At 37.2% G+C, this 16,380-nt stretch overlaps 1 protein-coding gene across 4 annotated transcripts in view; it reads left to right on the forward strand.

Annotated features, from left to right (window-relative positions):
• Window positions 1-16,380, forward strand: part of PKD2L2 (polycystin 2 like 2, transient receptor potential cation channel) — a 40,751-nt gene that overhangs the window by 14,887 nt on the left and 9,484 nt on the right. For 2 of the 4 annotated variants that reach the window (XM_061151375.1, XM_061151374.1), the window contains exons 7-12: window positions 5,663-5,833; window positions 6,336-6,517; window positions 12,591-12,711; window positions 13,753-13,854; window positions 15,207-15,271; window positions 15,900-15,954. In XM_061151375.1, coding sequence (XP_061007358.1) covers window positions 5,663-5,833; window positions 6,336-6,517; window positions 12,591-12,711; window positions 13,753-13,854; window positions 15,207-15,271; window positions 15,900-15,954 — 696 coding nt within the window. Of the gene's footprint in view, window positions 1-5,261; window positions 5,272-5,662; window positions 5,834-6,335; window positions 6,518-12,590; window positions 12,712-13,752; window positions 13,855-15,206; window positions 15,272-15,899; window positions 15,955-16,380 lie in introns of all 4 variants that reach the window. The other 2 variants (XM_061151376.1, XM_061151377.1) reach the window with 2 other exon arrangements.

Genomic DNA, 16,380 nt, shown 5'->3' on the forward strand with positions numbered 1-16,380 from the left:
TAGACTCTGTGGGAGAAGGCAAGGGTGGAATGTTCAGAGAGAACAGCATTGAAACAAGTATACTATCAAGTGTGAAACAGATCACCAGCCCAGGTTGGATGCATGAGACAAGTGCTCAGGGCTGGTGCATGGGGAAGACCCAGAGGGATGGGATGGAGAGGGAGGCAGAGGGGGGGTCGGGATGGGGAACACATGAAAATCCATGGCTGATTCATGTCAATGTATGGCAAAAACCACTACAATACTGTAAAGAATTAGCCTCCAACTAATAAAAATAAATGGAAAAAAATAAAAATAAATAAATAAATAAAGACCTAAATGTAAGACCAGAAACTATAAAACTCTTAGAGGAAAACATAGGCAGAACAGTCAATGACATAAATCAAAGCAGGATCCTCTATGACCCACCTCCTATAGTAATGGAAATAAAAAGTAAACAAGTGGGACCTGATTAAACTTAAAACCTTTTGCACAGCAAAGGAAATTATAAGCAAGGTGAAAAGACAACCCTCAGAATGGGAGAAAATAATAGCAAATGAAACAACTGACAAAGGGTTAATTTCCAAAATATACAAGCAGCTCATACAACTCAATGCCAGAAGAACAACCAACCCACTCAAAAAAGTGGGAGAAAGACGTAAATAGACATTTCTCCAAAGAAGACATACAGATGGCTAACAAACACATGAAAAGAGGCTCAGTATTGCTCATTATTGGAGAAATGCAAATCAAAACTACAATGAGATATCACCTCACACCGGTCAGAATGGCCATCATCAAAAAGTCTACAAACAATAAATGCTGGAGAGGGTATGGAGAAAAGGGAATGCTCTTGCACTGTTGGTGGGAATGTAAACTGATACAGCCACTATGGAAGATGGTTTGGAGATTCCTTAAAAAGCTAGGAATAAAACCACTATATGACCCAGCAACCCCACTCCTAGGCATATACCCTGAGGAAGCCAAAACTGAAAAAGAATTGTGTCCCATTGTTCATTGCAGCACTGTTTACAATAGCTAGAACATGGAAGCAACCTAGATGTCCATCGACAGATGAATGGATGGAGACGTTGTGGTACATATACACAATGGACTCTTACTTAGCCATAAAAAGGAATGTATTTGAGTCAGTTTTAATGAGGTGAATGAACTGAGAACCTATTAATATAGAGTGAAGTAAGTCAGAAAGGGAAAGATAAGTATCATAGTCTAACACATACATACAGAATCTAGAAAATGGTACTGAAGGATTTATTTACACTGCAGCAATGGAGAAACAGACATAGAGAATAGACTTACAGAAATAGGGAGAGGGGAGGAGAGGGTGAGATATATGGAAAGAGTAATATGGAAACTTATATTACCATATGTAAATTAGATAACCAACGAGAATTTGCTGTATAGCTAAGGAAACTCAAACAGGGGCTCTGTATTACCCTAGAGGGGTGAGATGGGGAGGGACATAGGATGGAGTTTCAAAAGGGTGGGGATATATGTACACCACTGGAGAAGGGAATGGCAAACCACTTCAGTATTCTTGCCATGAGAACCCCATGAACAGTATGAAAAGGCAAAAAGATAGGACACTGAAAGATGAAATCCCCAGGTCGGTAGGTGCCCAATATGCTACTGGAGATCAGTGGAGAATTAACTCCAGAAAGAATAAGATGGAGCCAAAGCAGAAACAACACACAGTTGTGGATGTAACTGGTGATGGAAGTAAAGTCCCATGCTGTAAAGAGCAATATTGCATAGGAACCTGGAATGTTAGGTCCATGAATCAAGGCAAATTGGAAGTGGTCAAACAGGAGATGGTAAGAGTGAACATAGACATTGCAGGAATCAGCTAACTAAAATGGACTGAAATGGGTGAACTTAGCTCAGATGACCATTATATCTGCTATTGTGGACAAGAATCCCTTAGAAGAAATGGAGTAGCCATCATAGTTAACAAAAGAGTCTGAAATGCAGTACTTGGATGCAATCTCAAAAACGACAGCATGATCTCTGTTCGTTTCCAAGGCAAACCATTCAATATCACAGTAATCCAAGTCTATGCCCGGACCAGTAGTGCTGAAGAAGCTGAAGCTGAACGGTTCTATGAAAACCTACAAGACCTTCTAGAATTAACACCCAAAAAAGATGTCCTTTTCCTTATAGGGAACTGGAATGCAAAAGTAGGAGGTCAAGAGATACCTGGAGAAAAAGGCAAATTTGGCCTTGGAGTACAGAATGAAGCAAGGGAAAGGCAAATAGAGCTTTGCCAAGAGAAAGCACTGGTCATAGCAAACACCCGCTTCCAACAAAACAAGGGAAGACTCTGCACATGGATATCACAAGATGGTCAATATCAAAATCAGACTGATTATATTCTTTGCAGCCAAAGATGGAGAAGCTCAATACAGTCAGCAAAAACAAGACTGGGAGCTGACTGTGGCTCAGATCATGAACTCCTTATTGCCAAATTCAGACTTCAATTCAAGAAAGTAAGGAAAACCACTAGACCATTCACATATGACCTAAATCAAATCCCTTATGAATTTACAGCAGAACTGAGAAATAGATTCAAGGGATTAGATCTGACAGAGTGCCTGAAGAACTATGGATGGAGGTTCGTGACATTATACAGGAGACAGGGATCAAGACCATCCCCAAGAAAAAGAAATGCAAAAAGCAGAATGGTTGTCTAAGGAGGTCTTGCATATAGCTGTGAAAAGAAGAGAAGCGAAAGGCAAAAGAGAAAAGGAAATCTATACCCGTTTGAATGCAAAGTTCCAAAGAATAGCAAGGAGAGATAAAAAAAAAAAAAAAAAAAAAAAGCCTTCCTCAGTGATCATTGCAAAGAAATAGAGGAAAACAATAGAATGGGAAAGACTAGAGATCTCTTCAAGAAAATTAGAGCTTTGAAGGGAACACTTCATGCAAAGATGGGCACAATAAAGGACAGAAATGGTATGGACCTAACAGAAGCATTAGATATTAAGAAGAGGTAGCAAGAATACACAGAAGAACTATACAAAAAAGATTTTCATGACCCAGATAATCACGATGGTGTGGTCACTCACCTAGAGCCAGACATCCTGGAATGTGAAGTCAAGTGAGCCTTAGGAAGCATCACTATGAACAAAGCTAGTGGAGGTGATGGAATTCCAGTTGAGCTATTTCAAATCCTGAAAGATGATGCTGTGAAAGTGCTGCACTCAATATGCCAGCAAATTTGGAAAACTCAGCAGTGCCCACAGGACTGGAAAAGGTCAGTTTTCATTCCAATCCCAAAGAAAGGCAATGCCAAAGAATGCTCAAACTACCACACAATTGCACTCATCTCACACACTAGTAAAGTAATGCTCAAAATTCTCCAAGCCGGGCTTCAGCAATACATGAACTGTGAACTTCCAGATGTTCAACCTGGATTTAAAAAAGGCAGAGGAACCAGAGATCAAATTGCCAACATCTGTTGGATCATCGAAAAAGCAAAAGAGTTCCAGAAAAACATTTACTTCTGTTTTATTGACTATGCCAAAGCCTTTTACTGTGTGGATCACAACAAACTGTGGGAAATTCTTCAAGAGATGGGAATATCAGACCACCTGACCTGCCTCCTGAGAAATCCGTATTCAGGTCAAGTGGCAACAGTTAGAACTGGACATGGAACAAGACTAGTTCCAAATCGGGAACGGAGTACATCAAGGCTGCATATTGTCACCATGTTTATTTAACTTATATGTAGAGTACATCATGAGAAATGCTGGGCTGGATGAAGCACAAGCTGGAATCAAGATTGCCGGGAGAAATATCAATAACCTCAGATATGCAGATGACATCATACTTATTGCAGAAAACAAAGAACTAAAGAGCCTCTTGATGAAAGAGGAGAGTGAAAAAGTTGGCTTAAAATTCAACATTCAGAAAACTAAGATCATGACATCTGGTCCCATCACTTCATAGCAAATAAATGGGGAAGCAATGGAAACAGTGAGAGACTTTATTTTGGGGGAGGATCCAAAATCACTGCAGATGGTGACTGCAGCCATGAAATTAAAAGATGCTTCCTCCTTGGAAGAAAAGTTATGACCAACCTAGACAGCATATTAAAAAGCAGACATTACTTTGCCAACAAAAGGTCCATCTAGTCAAGGCTATGGCTTTTCCAGTAGTCATGTATGGATGTGAGAGTTGGACTATAAAGAAAGCTGATCACCGAAGAATTGATGCTTTTGAACTGTGGTGTTGGAGATGACTCTTGAGAGTCCCTTGGACTGCAGAGATCCAACCAGTCCATTCTAAAGGAAATCAGTCCTGAATATTCATTGGAAGGACTGATGCTGAAGCTGAAGCTCCAATACTTTGACCACCTGAAGCGAAGAAATGACTCACTGGAAAAGATCCTGATGCTGGGAAAGACTGAAGGCGGAAGCAACCTAGATGCCCATCAGCAGACGAATGGATAAGGAAGCTGTGGTACATATACATCATGAAATATTACTCAGCCATTAAAAAGAATTCATTTGACTCAGTTCTAATGAGATGGATGAAACTGGAGCCCATTATACAAAGTGAAGTAAGCCAGAAAGATAAAGTCAATACAGTATACCAACGCATATATATGGAATTTAGAAAGATGGTAATAATAACCCTATATGCAAGACAGAAAAAGAGACACAGATGTACAGAACAGACTTTTGGACTCTGTGGGAGATGGCGAGGGTGGGATGTTCAGAGAGAACAGCATTGAAACAAGTATACTATCAAGTGTGAAACAGATCACCAGCCCAGGTTGGATACATGAGACAAGTGCTCAGGACTGGTGCATGGGGAAGACCCAGAGGGATGGGATGGAGAGAGAGGTGGGAGGGGGATCGGGATGGGAAACACATGTAAATCCATGGCTGATTCATGTAAATGTATGGCAAAAACCACTACAATATTGTAAAGTAATTAGCCTCCAACTAATAAAAATAAATGAAAGGAAAAAAAAAAGATTGAAGGCGGGAGGAGAAGGGGACGACAGAGGATGAGATGGTTGGATGGCATCACTGACTCGATGTACATTAGTTTGAGTAAACTCTTGGAGCTGGTGATGGGCAGGGAGGCCTGGCATGCTGTAGTCCATGGGATCGCAAAGAGTCAGACATGACAGGGACTGAACTGAACTGATATGTATACCTGTGGCTGATTCTTTTTGAGGTTTGACAGAAAACAACAGAAGTCTGTAACGCAATTATCCTTCAATAAAAAATTAAGAAAAATTTTTAAAAGAGTTGTTACAGAGTCCTAAAGGGGGTTATTTCTTTGGAACTGTAAAAAAATTTTTTCTTAAGAGTGAAAAATATTAAACTCTTAGGTATCATGTAGTTACATGGAGCAAAAACTCTTATAACCTAGTCAGAATTATATAATCATTTTATATATTTGTGTTTTATGCCTCAAAGAAACAAAAAGGCATATAGATTTGCCAATACATATAGCCAATATTTTGTTACTTTTATAATTATGCTACCTTAAACTTCTATAAATTGAGGCTTACTTTAATTTATATAAAAGCCTATGTCTTATCCCTTCCTTTTGGTTGACCTTTTGATGAAGTTTTTCATGTATTTGTATATAGGCTACAGATTTAGAGGTAGAAATGATAACTAACTCTTCTTATTTTTCCATTTAGTTATGTTTTTCGACTGTTTTCTTCAGCTCATACTCTAATATGCAAATTTATCGCATGCTTGGACAACTGCTAAGAGATACTGAAAAATATTCAGACTTCTATTTTCTTGCATACTGGCACATTTATTACAATAATATAATTGCCATAACCATCTTCTTTGCATGGATAAAGGTATTTCTATTTTATCAGCCATAACAGATTAGATATGTTTTATTACATTAGATAAAGGCCTTCCCTGGTGGCTCAGATGGTAAAGAGTCTGCCTGCAGGGTGGGAGACCCAGGTTCAATCCCTAGGTTGGGGAGATCCCCTGGAGAAGGAAATGGCGACCCACTCCAGTATTCCTGCCTGGAAAATCCCATGGATGGCAGAGCCTGGCAGCTACAGTCCATGGGGTTGCAAAGAGTTGGACATGACTGAGCGACTTCGACTTTATTACACTAGATAATAAGAACTCAAACTACAAACTTATGAAAAAAAAAAAAGATACTCTTAACTATACAGTAATTTTTAAAGTAGTTTGGCTTTGTGGTGATTGCTGGCAAATCCTCAAACATCCTTGACTATCATTAAGCATCTCTTTTAATTTGAAGCAGATTTCTTCTGAAATTAACTTACTCTAAGTAAGTATAATCTTTAGTATTCTATTCCAATTAATTTTGTTCTTTTTCAGATATTCAAATTCATAAGCTTTAATAAGACAATGTCTCAGCTGTCATCAACCTTGTCACGATGTATCAAAGACATAATAGGATTTGCTATCATGTTTTTTATAATATTCTTTGCTTACGCTCAGTTAGGATTTCTTGTTTTTGGATCACAGGTTGACGACTTTTCCACTTTTCAAAATGCCATGTAAGCTCTTAGTATAAACGTAATTATATTTTCCAGTTTATAACAAAAAATCATGAAAATGCCTGTAAGTAGTGTAATAAGCTTTAATAAATTTTAAAATGGTTTGATACTTTCACTGATGGCTAAATATCTGTTATACTCAAAGTGTAGTTAGGCATTGAAAGATCCAAATTGATAGTGTTATCCAGTCTTCACATGTTACTAGGTCAAGTTAGAAAAATAATTTTTTACTTTTCTAGAAGTGAAAATTTTATCTAAGTTAAAAAATATTGGCTCCATGTCTCCATAGTATCTATTCTCTGGGCAAAAGAAATTCTAAGTGTTTTCTTTTGAGGGTATCTTTAGAATCCTTTCATTGATACTGACTTGATTGTCCTTTGCTCATCTGGCAAAGCTGAATTTTAAAAATAGCTTTATACACATAAAGCAACTAGCAGATAACTAACCTAAAGAACTGATTAGGCAGAGTGCCTAGAAAAGTATTCAGGCTCTTCTTTAAAAGTGAGTAATTTTAATAAATAAGACTTCCACTTTTGAGTAGGTAAAACAAGTTGTATTAAAAAAAATATATATATATATATATATATATATGCTTGTCTAAAACAGGGGTCCTCAACCTCCTGGATCTAAAGCCTGATGATCTGAGGTGGAGCTGATGTAATTAATAATAGAAACAAAGTGCACAATAAATGTAATGTGCTTAAATCATCTTGAAGCCATCCCTGCTTCTGCAGTCCATGGAAGAATTGTCTTCCACGAAACTGGTCCCAGGTGCCAAATACTTTGGGGTCTGCTGGTCTAAAATATCAGGTCTCAAAAATGTGTTCTGTACAATCTAGACTAAGATTATCTGGGGGAAATAGTTTCATATTTAAGAAAGTTTAGGAAATTTTGCATCACTCTTGGAAATTTGTAGTCCATGGTAACATATGGCTCTGAGAAAAACTGTACTACTTTCTTCAGTTCAGAATTCCTCAAATATGTCCATGGTCCTTTTACTCAATTGGGGGTAAATTTTAGTGCAGTCCATGGGATCACAAAGATTCAGACATGACTGAGCAACTGAACTGACTTAGTCGGAAAAATTTCATTATCCATATGTAAATAATTGAAGTACCACTGTTTGAAATAACATTTTTTCTGAAATAATCCTTTACTAAACAAGAGGATAGAATTCTACTTTCTACCTCTGCCACTAGCTATTTAATTTTTCTAGATCTTAATTTATCTGTAAATGAATGGGCTGAACTAAAGAACTTCCAGAGGTCCCTTCCAACTACAAATGAGAAGTCTAATTAGTTTACCCTGAGTCAATGTTTGCAGTTTCAACTTCTTGGTCCCTTCCTAGGATCTTAAGTGCAGTAATAAAACTAATTAATATTGGACATTAAATATGAATGTAATAATCTACAGAACCTTGGAAATGTGTCTCACCTTGGATAATGGGAGGAAAGAAAGTATAAGACATAAATTAAGCAGACAGAAAAGTTAGGAATGGATTAATGAGGGAACTTCTGCTTTTGGTAATGATGTGCAAGGCTATTCAAATCAATCTCTTCACAATTTATGAGTGTCCAAAATCAGAAAGCAAGAACCCAGAGAAGTAGCTCCAGCATCCAAAGCTATTCGTCCCTGAAGGTTTTTTTAAAGATTTTAAGCTGTTATAAAATTTACCATCTTAACCACTTTTAAAACCATTTCTAAGAGTGAAGTACATTCGTATTGTTCAATCATCACCATCATTCATCTCCAGAAATCTTTCTTTCTTGCAAAACTGAAACTTATATTAAACAGGAATTCTCCCTTTCTCCCCCTACTCCAGCCCCTGCAACCATCATTGTACTTTTTGTCTCTGATTTTGATTATTTTAGGTAATTCTCATAGAATCATACAGTATGTGTCCATTTCTGATTAATTTATTCCACTTAGCATATCGTCAACAATGTTGTAGAATATGTCAGGATTTCCTTCCTTTTTGAGGCTGAATAATACTCCACTGTGCGTGTGTTACACACACACCACATTTTGCTTATCCATTAATCTGTCAATGACACTTGAGCTGCTTCCATGTTTTCAATCTCCTGAATAATGCTACTGTGAAAACACGGTGTACAAATCGCTTTGAGATCCTACTTTGAATTCTTTTGGGTATATACCCAGAAGTAGAATTGTTGGATCATATGGTAATTCTATTTTGAATTTCCTGAGAAACTGCTATACTGTTGTCCACAGTGGACACTGCATTTTACATTTCTTCTAACAGTGCATAGATGTTTCAATTTTTCCACAGCCTTATCAAAAATTATTTTGATAGTAGCCATGCTAATGGGTGTGAGGTATGGTATCTCATTGTATTTTGGACTTGCATTTCTCTACTGATTAGCAATACTTAGCATCTTTTCATATGCTTATGCATATCTTGGTCCACTTGATGATGTCTCATAAGTCCCTTAAGAATCTGTTCACTTTTTCTGTAAACTCTTTTCTGTTCCTCAGACTCAGTAATTTCAATGGCTCTATCTTCAAATTCACTTTTTTTTTCTGCCTGCAAATCTACCTTTGAATTCCCCTAATGAATTTTCATTTCAGTTATTGTACTTTGCAGCTCTAGAATTGCTTTTTGGTTTGAGGTTTTCTTTTTCCTGATATTTCCATTTTGTTCATACTTAGTTTTCTTGACTTTCTCCAACTTCTTTTAGTTCTTTGAGCATCTTTAAAATGGTTAGGTCTAGTAGATCTACCATGTGGTCTTACTCAGGGGTAGTTTCTGTTGATTCACTTTTTCTCTTTGAATAGGCCATACTCCCGTTTCTTTGTATGCCTTGTCATTTTTTGTTAAAAACTAGACATTTAAGTGTAACAATGTGATAATTTTAGAAATCAGCTAATTTCCCTTCCCCATGGCCTGCTGTTTTCTGTTGTTTTTCATTGTTAACTGTTTCCATGCTGAGGATCAGCCTGAGGTGTAAACTTAAAGATCTTCTCAGCTCTGAGTCTGTGCCATTCCTTGGGTATGCATGGTGATTTTCTAATTTCCTCCACATATGCAGGGTTTTTTTGTTTTTTTAGTGTCCTAGTCTTTAATGTCTGGTTCCCAAAGGGAAGAAAGAAACAATGGAGGAGGAAAGGGCATTGGGCTTTTCAATCCCAAGGACATTGCTTCGGCCAGAGAGGGAGGGACTTGCAACCAATGTAGTAAGATACCTGCCTCTGTCATCAGCAGCAGCAATCAGAACACAGACCCCTAATGTTTGGACCACCCAATCCTTCTTGCCCACCCTGGCTCCCATAAGCCATGCACAAGCTGCTCCAGGAATACACGCAGGGCCACCTGTCATGGGCTGAGGGATTGGAAGTGTGTGTGCACATGCACACATGCTCACTCACTCACTCAGTCATGTCCAACTCTTTATGACCCCATGGACTATAGTCCACCAGACTCCTCTGTCCATGAAATTTTCCTGGCAAGAATGCTGGAGTGGGTTGCCAATTCCTCCTGCAGGGTTGTCTTCCCAACTCAGGGATCAAACCAGAGTCTCCTGCATTGGGAGATGGATTCTCTACCACTGAGTCACCTGGGAAGCCCAGGAGGTGGGTAGCTGCTGTCAAACTAAAAGTTTAAATTCACCCAAATTGTACAGTCCTTTCCTAAATGTTGCAAGCCTTCAACAGACTCTAGAGTTCATTTCAAATGTTATATCAGATTGTGCCAGTGAGACTGTTGTCAAGGTGGTAAGACAGATTCCTAGTGCTCCTTACTCCATCTTCCCCAAAATCTCCATCGTGGAGGCATTTTTGCTGATCCAGAGGAAACAGTTAAGAAATTGTGTTCCTAGTTACTTCTCAAGGAGGAGACAGAAGAGAAACCCAGAGCCTTTGTGTCTGTGTTGGAAAGCGGGGTAGGGGGAGAAGAGCAGTGTCTGATAACCTCACCATACATAAAGCAGGGATCTGAAGTGCTACAGCCTCAAGTTAAAAATAAATCCCTCAGTGACTTGAAGTAGGGGTTTAATCACCTAGGTATCCAGGGAACCTCATTATCTTGAACTTGGTTTAAGATAGCCCCAAGCTAGAATGTCCATATACACCTGCAGACACATATACAAATCTCTCTAGAGAACGGTATCTTCATCCCAAGTCCTTCAAGTATAATTTTCTGCTCATGGTCAAAGATAACCTCGTATAAAAAGAGGAAAAAATCCTAAGTAAGAACTAACAGATACAACAGACAACAGAAACAGACTCAAAGACTTCAAATAATAATGATATATTTAGAGAAATAAAACACAAGTCAGAAAATATCTTTAGAGAACAGGATAGTGTAAAAAGTGACATATTTGAAAAAGTATCAAATACTTATCATTTCTTAAATACAACCTAAGCATAAAAAAATCATATTAGAAACACTTAAACAGAACCTCATATTCTCCTATGCCAGAGAGAAAAAAGTTTGATTTGCTGAGATTCAGCATTTCTGTCTTACGTAAAAAGCATTTGAATCCAGTATTAGAAACTAGATAAATATTTTACATATGATTTAGTCAGGTCTCAGGTCCCAGGGACGGGGGAGCCTGGTGGGCTGCTGTCTATGGGTTCACACAGAGTCGGACACGACTGAAGTGACTTAGCAGCAGCACCAGCAGGTACCAAGCATGAAATTCCAGAAAACTCTTGAGTCCTAGGACTCCAAATAGCTGATTTCTTTGAATACATTTTCTTCATTATACATGGTCCTATGGTTCCCTTCATGTTTTGGCTTAAAAATAAGAAACATTATTTTTTCAGTCCTTTGACTAATCATGCAAAGTGTCTGTTGTTTAGTCATTAAGTTGTGTCCAACTCTTTGCGACCCCATGGACTGCAGCACACCAGGTCTCCCTGTCCATCAACAACTCCCGGAGTTTACTCAAACTCATGTCCATTGAGTCAGTGATGCCATCCAAATATCTCATCCTGTCATCCCTTCTCCTCCTGCCTTCAATCTTTCCCAACATCAGGGTCTTTTCTAATGAGTTGGCTCTTTGCATTAGGTGGCCAAAGTATTGGAGCTTCAGTCCTTCCAATGAATATTCAGGGTTGATTTCCTTTAGGATTGACTGGTTTGATCTCCTTGCAGTCCAAAGGACTGTATAGAGTCTTCTACATTACCACAATTGGAAAGCATCAATCCTTTGGCCTTTATGGTCCAACTCTCACATCTGTACATAACTACTGGAAAAATGATAGTGAAGTGTCTACATAGTAGTAAAAACTCCTTTCCAGGTTTCCCCTTAAATATATAAATATATATAAAATATGTATTTATATATATTACACTTTTATAATTTTTAATGTATCTCTGGTATGTCTGGCAATACCACTGCAAGCTAATGATGAGAAAATAAGACTTCAGGTTATGAAATCCTAATTCTACCTCTCCTACTACTATGCTCATTCAAAGCCTTAATTTCTTAATTTTTCCATCTATAAAATTAATAAAATGAAGCTTTATATTTTCAATGCTATTTCACATCAAAGCCAAGTTTTTATATTTATTGGAGAAAATAAAAACAAAACTCAGGCTCATGTTTGAGGATCATTACCAGCACTTGCTTGAGACTTGACAAGTGATAAATTGTTGGCACCCTTATTACTTCAGTAGAGAAGCAGAAATTAAGCATATCATTGATAAAAGAAGTTGTAGGGTTCTCGGGTCTATGTCCAAGTTGAAAGTCACTTTTTGGAAAGGTCTAAGTATCCTAAGTTTTATAAGGGCACAGGAATGGCTAAGGAGATAACTGTCAAGACAAGCTGGTAAGCAGGAATCTCAAGGTTAAAATCTTGGAGATGAACACTGGGTTCACATTGGTTAAATAAATTGAAGCCCATCATTTCCTAAACTATCTGTTCAGCCATTAGGTCTTGCCTTCAGGGGAATTATCTACATCCGGTTTTATGCTAACAAAACTAAAGCCAGAAAGCACATACCATATGCAGTTAGGTATTTTTCCTAGACACATTAGTAACCATTAGTTGTCATGTATGTATGAAGAGATGTAACATTTTCTAATGCTTTTCTTTATCCTCATAAAAGATTCACGCAATTTCGTATTGTTCTTGGAGATTTTAATTTTGCTGGCATTCAGCAAGCCAATCGTATCTTGGGACCCATTTACTTCATCACTTTCATCTTTTTTGTGTTCTTTGTCCTGCTGGTAAGAAAGATCGAATATACTCCCTTTTTTTTGCTTATATTTTTCAAAATAAAAAATATAATTACTAATTTAGAAGAAATTACAGTATCACTGCTTAGTTGTCAGAACACATAACATTTATTAAGAATGGTGTAGATTTCTAGTAATCCAGCAAGTGTAAGTGATTTTAAGTTGTCCAATGGAGGATGTGACCATAATAGTTACCATCTGAGTGTTTACTGTGTGCCAAGAGTTGCTAAATCTTTTACACATATAACTTGAATATCCCAGGTCTCTCCAGTCTGGGATATTTCACACCAGTAAGTATGAATCAGGTCATTCATATTCTGCCCATCACAACAGCTTTTGGCCCTTATGGCTGAAAGCTCACACCTTTGTCATTTTTATGAGTCCCCAGAATTTATGAGTCTCTCACATGTGCTCAGGACAAACCTATTTGGCCTTCCTAATCAAGAAACTTGCTTTTCTACTCAAAGCACTGCTACTGTCCTCCATGAAAACATTTTTTTTTTTTGGTCATGCACAGCAGTTATACTCTGATGGTGGGCAGGAGTCCTCAAAGCAACAGATCTGGGCCACGGTAAAATGTGGAGAGGGGGGCTTGAGATTAAGAATACTCTCGCCACAATTCTGTTTGTGTTAATCTGGATACTGGTAGTTTTAAGAGCCCTAGTAAAATTGTGCATTTAAACAACTCTACAGAATTTTAAAAAAAAAAAAAAAAACCCTGTGAACACATATTATTGTAAGTTTTCTTCTGATATATAACATTAATAAATTTCTATATATTAACCAGTTTATATGCACTATTTTACATTCTGCTTTTCCCATTTATCATACACATACTTGCCCATATCCACACACTAAATATTTCCCATTCCACTACATTTTTTTATATATAGTCTGCATAGCCATTTCTCTCTTACTGAGCACATAAGTTACTTTTAAAATTTAAATCTAATTTTACAAATCCCAGCACTTGTCAAAGCCATTAACTTTTAAATTTTTACTGAAATACTTCATTTGACTATTTCTCCCCAGAACATGTTCTTGGCAATAATTAATGATACCTATTCTGAAGTGAAAGCTGACTACTCAATAGGCAGAAGGCCAGATTTTCAACTTGGTAAAATGATTAAAAAGGTATGTATGTCAAATTCTTCTCATAATCAGAATTCTGAGGCCAGTCTTGTCTGGTTTATACCCCAAGTGGTAGTGCAGGGAGGGGTTTTGGGTTTTTGCTTTGGTCTAGTGTAACTCATATTTGTACTGTTTCACTACCAGGAGAAATGTTCTCTGGCTTTTAAAATGTGACCAAAAAGTATTTCAGAGTTCAGTATATAAAAAAGTTATTGAGCACTAAATGCAAAGCACTATTTTCTGTATGGTAGTATCTTCTTATCTGTTCTAGCCTCTTTCCTTGCCTTGGATCATGTCACTTCCCTACTCAAAATTCTTCAAAGTTTCCCTGGGCTTGTCAAAATTAAGTCCAAATTCTTTATTCAAACATTCAAGGGCCTTCTCTAGTCTCAAAGTGTCAATGTATCCTTATTCATTATCATTTAAGTATACAATTTTTACCTTCTATGCTTCCACTTACAGCACTGCATGCACCAGCTAATATTTTGAGCACACGCTTGCTCTCATTGTGTCCTCTGGGCCTCTGCTCATGTCATTCCCCGAGTGCAAGAATATTCCCTCTGCTCTCTCACTGACATTCTATTCTCCCTGTCAGAGAGGAAATCTTCCTTGTCCTCTCAACATGTATTATGAATTGTAGCAGAGTCATGTGTATACCATTCTGTCTATCTCTGCATATCCTCAGCTCTAACCATAGCATTTCACATAGAAAAAGTCCTATTAGCTGTGGGGTTGGGGGGGGGGGGGGGGGCGGGGGGCGCTTAAGAACTCTGTCCAAGAACTTATCTGTGAAAGTAATCTATTATGTTCCCCAATGAGATTCCCATGTGGCTCAGCTGGTAAAGAATCCGCCTGCAATGCGGAAGACCTGGGTTCGATCCCTGGGTAGGGAAGATCCCCTGGAAGAGGGAAAGGCTACCCACTCCAGTATTCTGGCCTAGAGAATTCCATGGACTGTACAGTCCAAGGGGTCGCAAAGAGTCAAACATGACTGAGCGACTTTCACTTCACTTCAATTCATTTCAGTGAGCTTAACTGTGGGGTTTTTATCTTTTATCTCTTGATTATGATGTTGGTTATGTGCACTAAAGTACTAATATCATCAATGCAATAAACAATAATATTATTAAAAGATTTTCCCCCAAATTCAAGTGTGATGCCAACTTTTTCACCAGAGGCAGAAACTGTAAGTAGTGACAAGGTGAAAGAAGGATAACCATAGTATTTGCCTCTACATTTCTTAGGGCAGCAAGCCCCTAAAGGCAAGCATTCCCTCTTTCCTTTATCTTAGTCAAAAATTAAAAATACAGAATATATTTCTTATGAACTTTTAAACTATTTTAAATTATGCCCAGAGTTACAACAATGCTCTCGAAAAACTCAAACTAAAAAAACCTGAAACAGATGAAGACAAGGAACGGTAAGATCACTTTTCTTCAATTTTTAACTTAGCATTTTAAAGCTCTATATTAGAAACTTACAATGAGAGTAAGATTTTGATTATAAAACAACAACCATTTGATGTGCTGATTCTAAATAAGTTATCAAGACACCCAGTAGCACGTCATAATTTCTGAGTGTCATGAAACTCTAAACAATTTAAAATTAACAAAAGGCACACCATGCCACTCAGAGAAAGCTTTAACAGATAGTAACAGGATTTAACAGCTTTAATAGGAAAGTAATTTTCCTCTTAAAAACGTAAGAAATTATTTTAGTACATGCACACTAATACATGTTTTTAGCTACTGAAGTAAAGAAATTTTTACACAAAATATTTAAGAATATACTTATATTTATTGCATCATTTTGGTGTCAAAATGCTTCCCAAATACAGATCTCTGGAAGTGGGACATAATATAAACATGTTTTTACAGCTAGAGATATGATACTCTAGAGAACTTATTAATGACAACATTGTCTAGATAACTAGTGTTATCAGAAAGAACAGAAATGTAATTCATCCTTAATATAGATCTGGTAGTATTTTATACTGTCATTTTCCTTTTTACTATCATATGCCTCTGTTTTTTATTTCATATTCTCAGTATGGAAAACAAAGATTTGGCTGAAAAAGCCAGAAGAGAAGGTTTTGATGAAAAAGTAAGACTTTAATTTTCTCATAAAGTGATAGCTTTATTAGAAAAAGTTCTTATTAAGAATTGAATGATTTGCTTTCTTCAGAGCAGTAGTTGCTACCTCCAGATTTTTCCCAGGATCTAGATCCTTTTTTATTTAGGACAAATTGTTTGGATTCCAAATATTCCTTCTCTCCTACTGGTGCTCTTTGCCAGATACCCTCATCCTATAGCTGTACGCTTCACTGTGGGATTAGCACACACAGTTTAGTGAGTATATTCTATTGAGATAATTATGTAATCATTCTCTTATAATCATTAATGTGATGAATCACTTTAATGATTTTTCCTGTATTTCAAAGTTGTAACATATATATTCAACAAATGACTAAACATATATATGTTTACTAAATAATTATTAAGCAAATCTTCACATACCACTACCACCCAA

The sequence above is a fragment of the Dama dama genome, chromosome 9, assembly GCF_033118175.1.
Source record: "Dama dama isolate Ldn47 chromosome 9, ASM3311817v1, whole genome shotgun sequence".
NCBI lineage: Eukaryota > Metazoa > Chordata > Mammalia > Artiodactyla > Cervidae > Dama > Dama dama.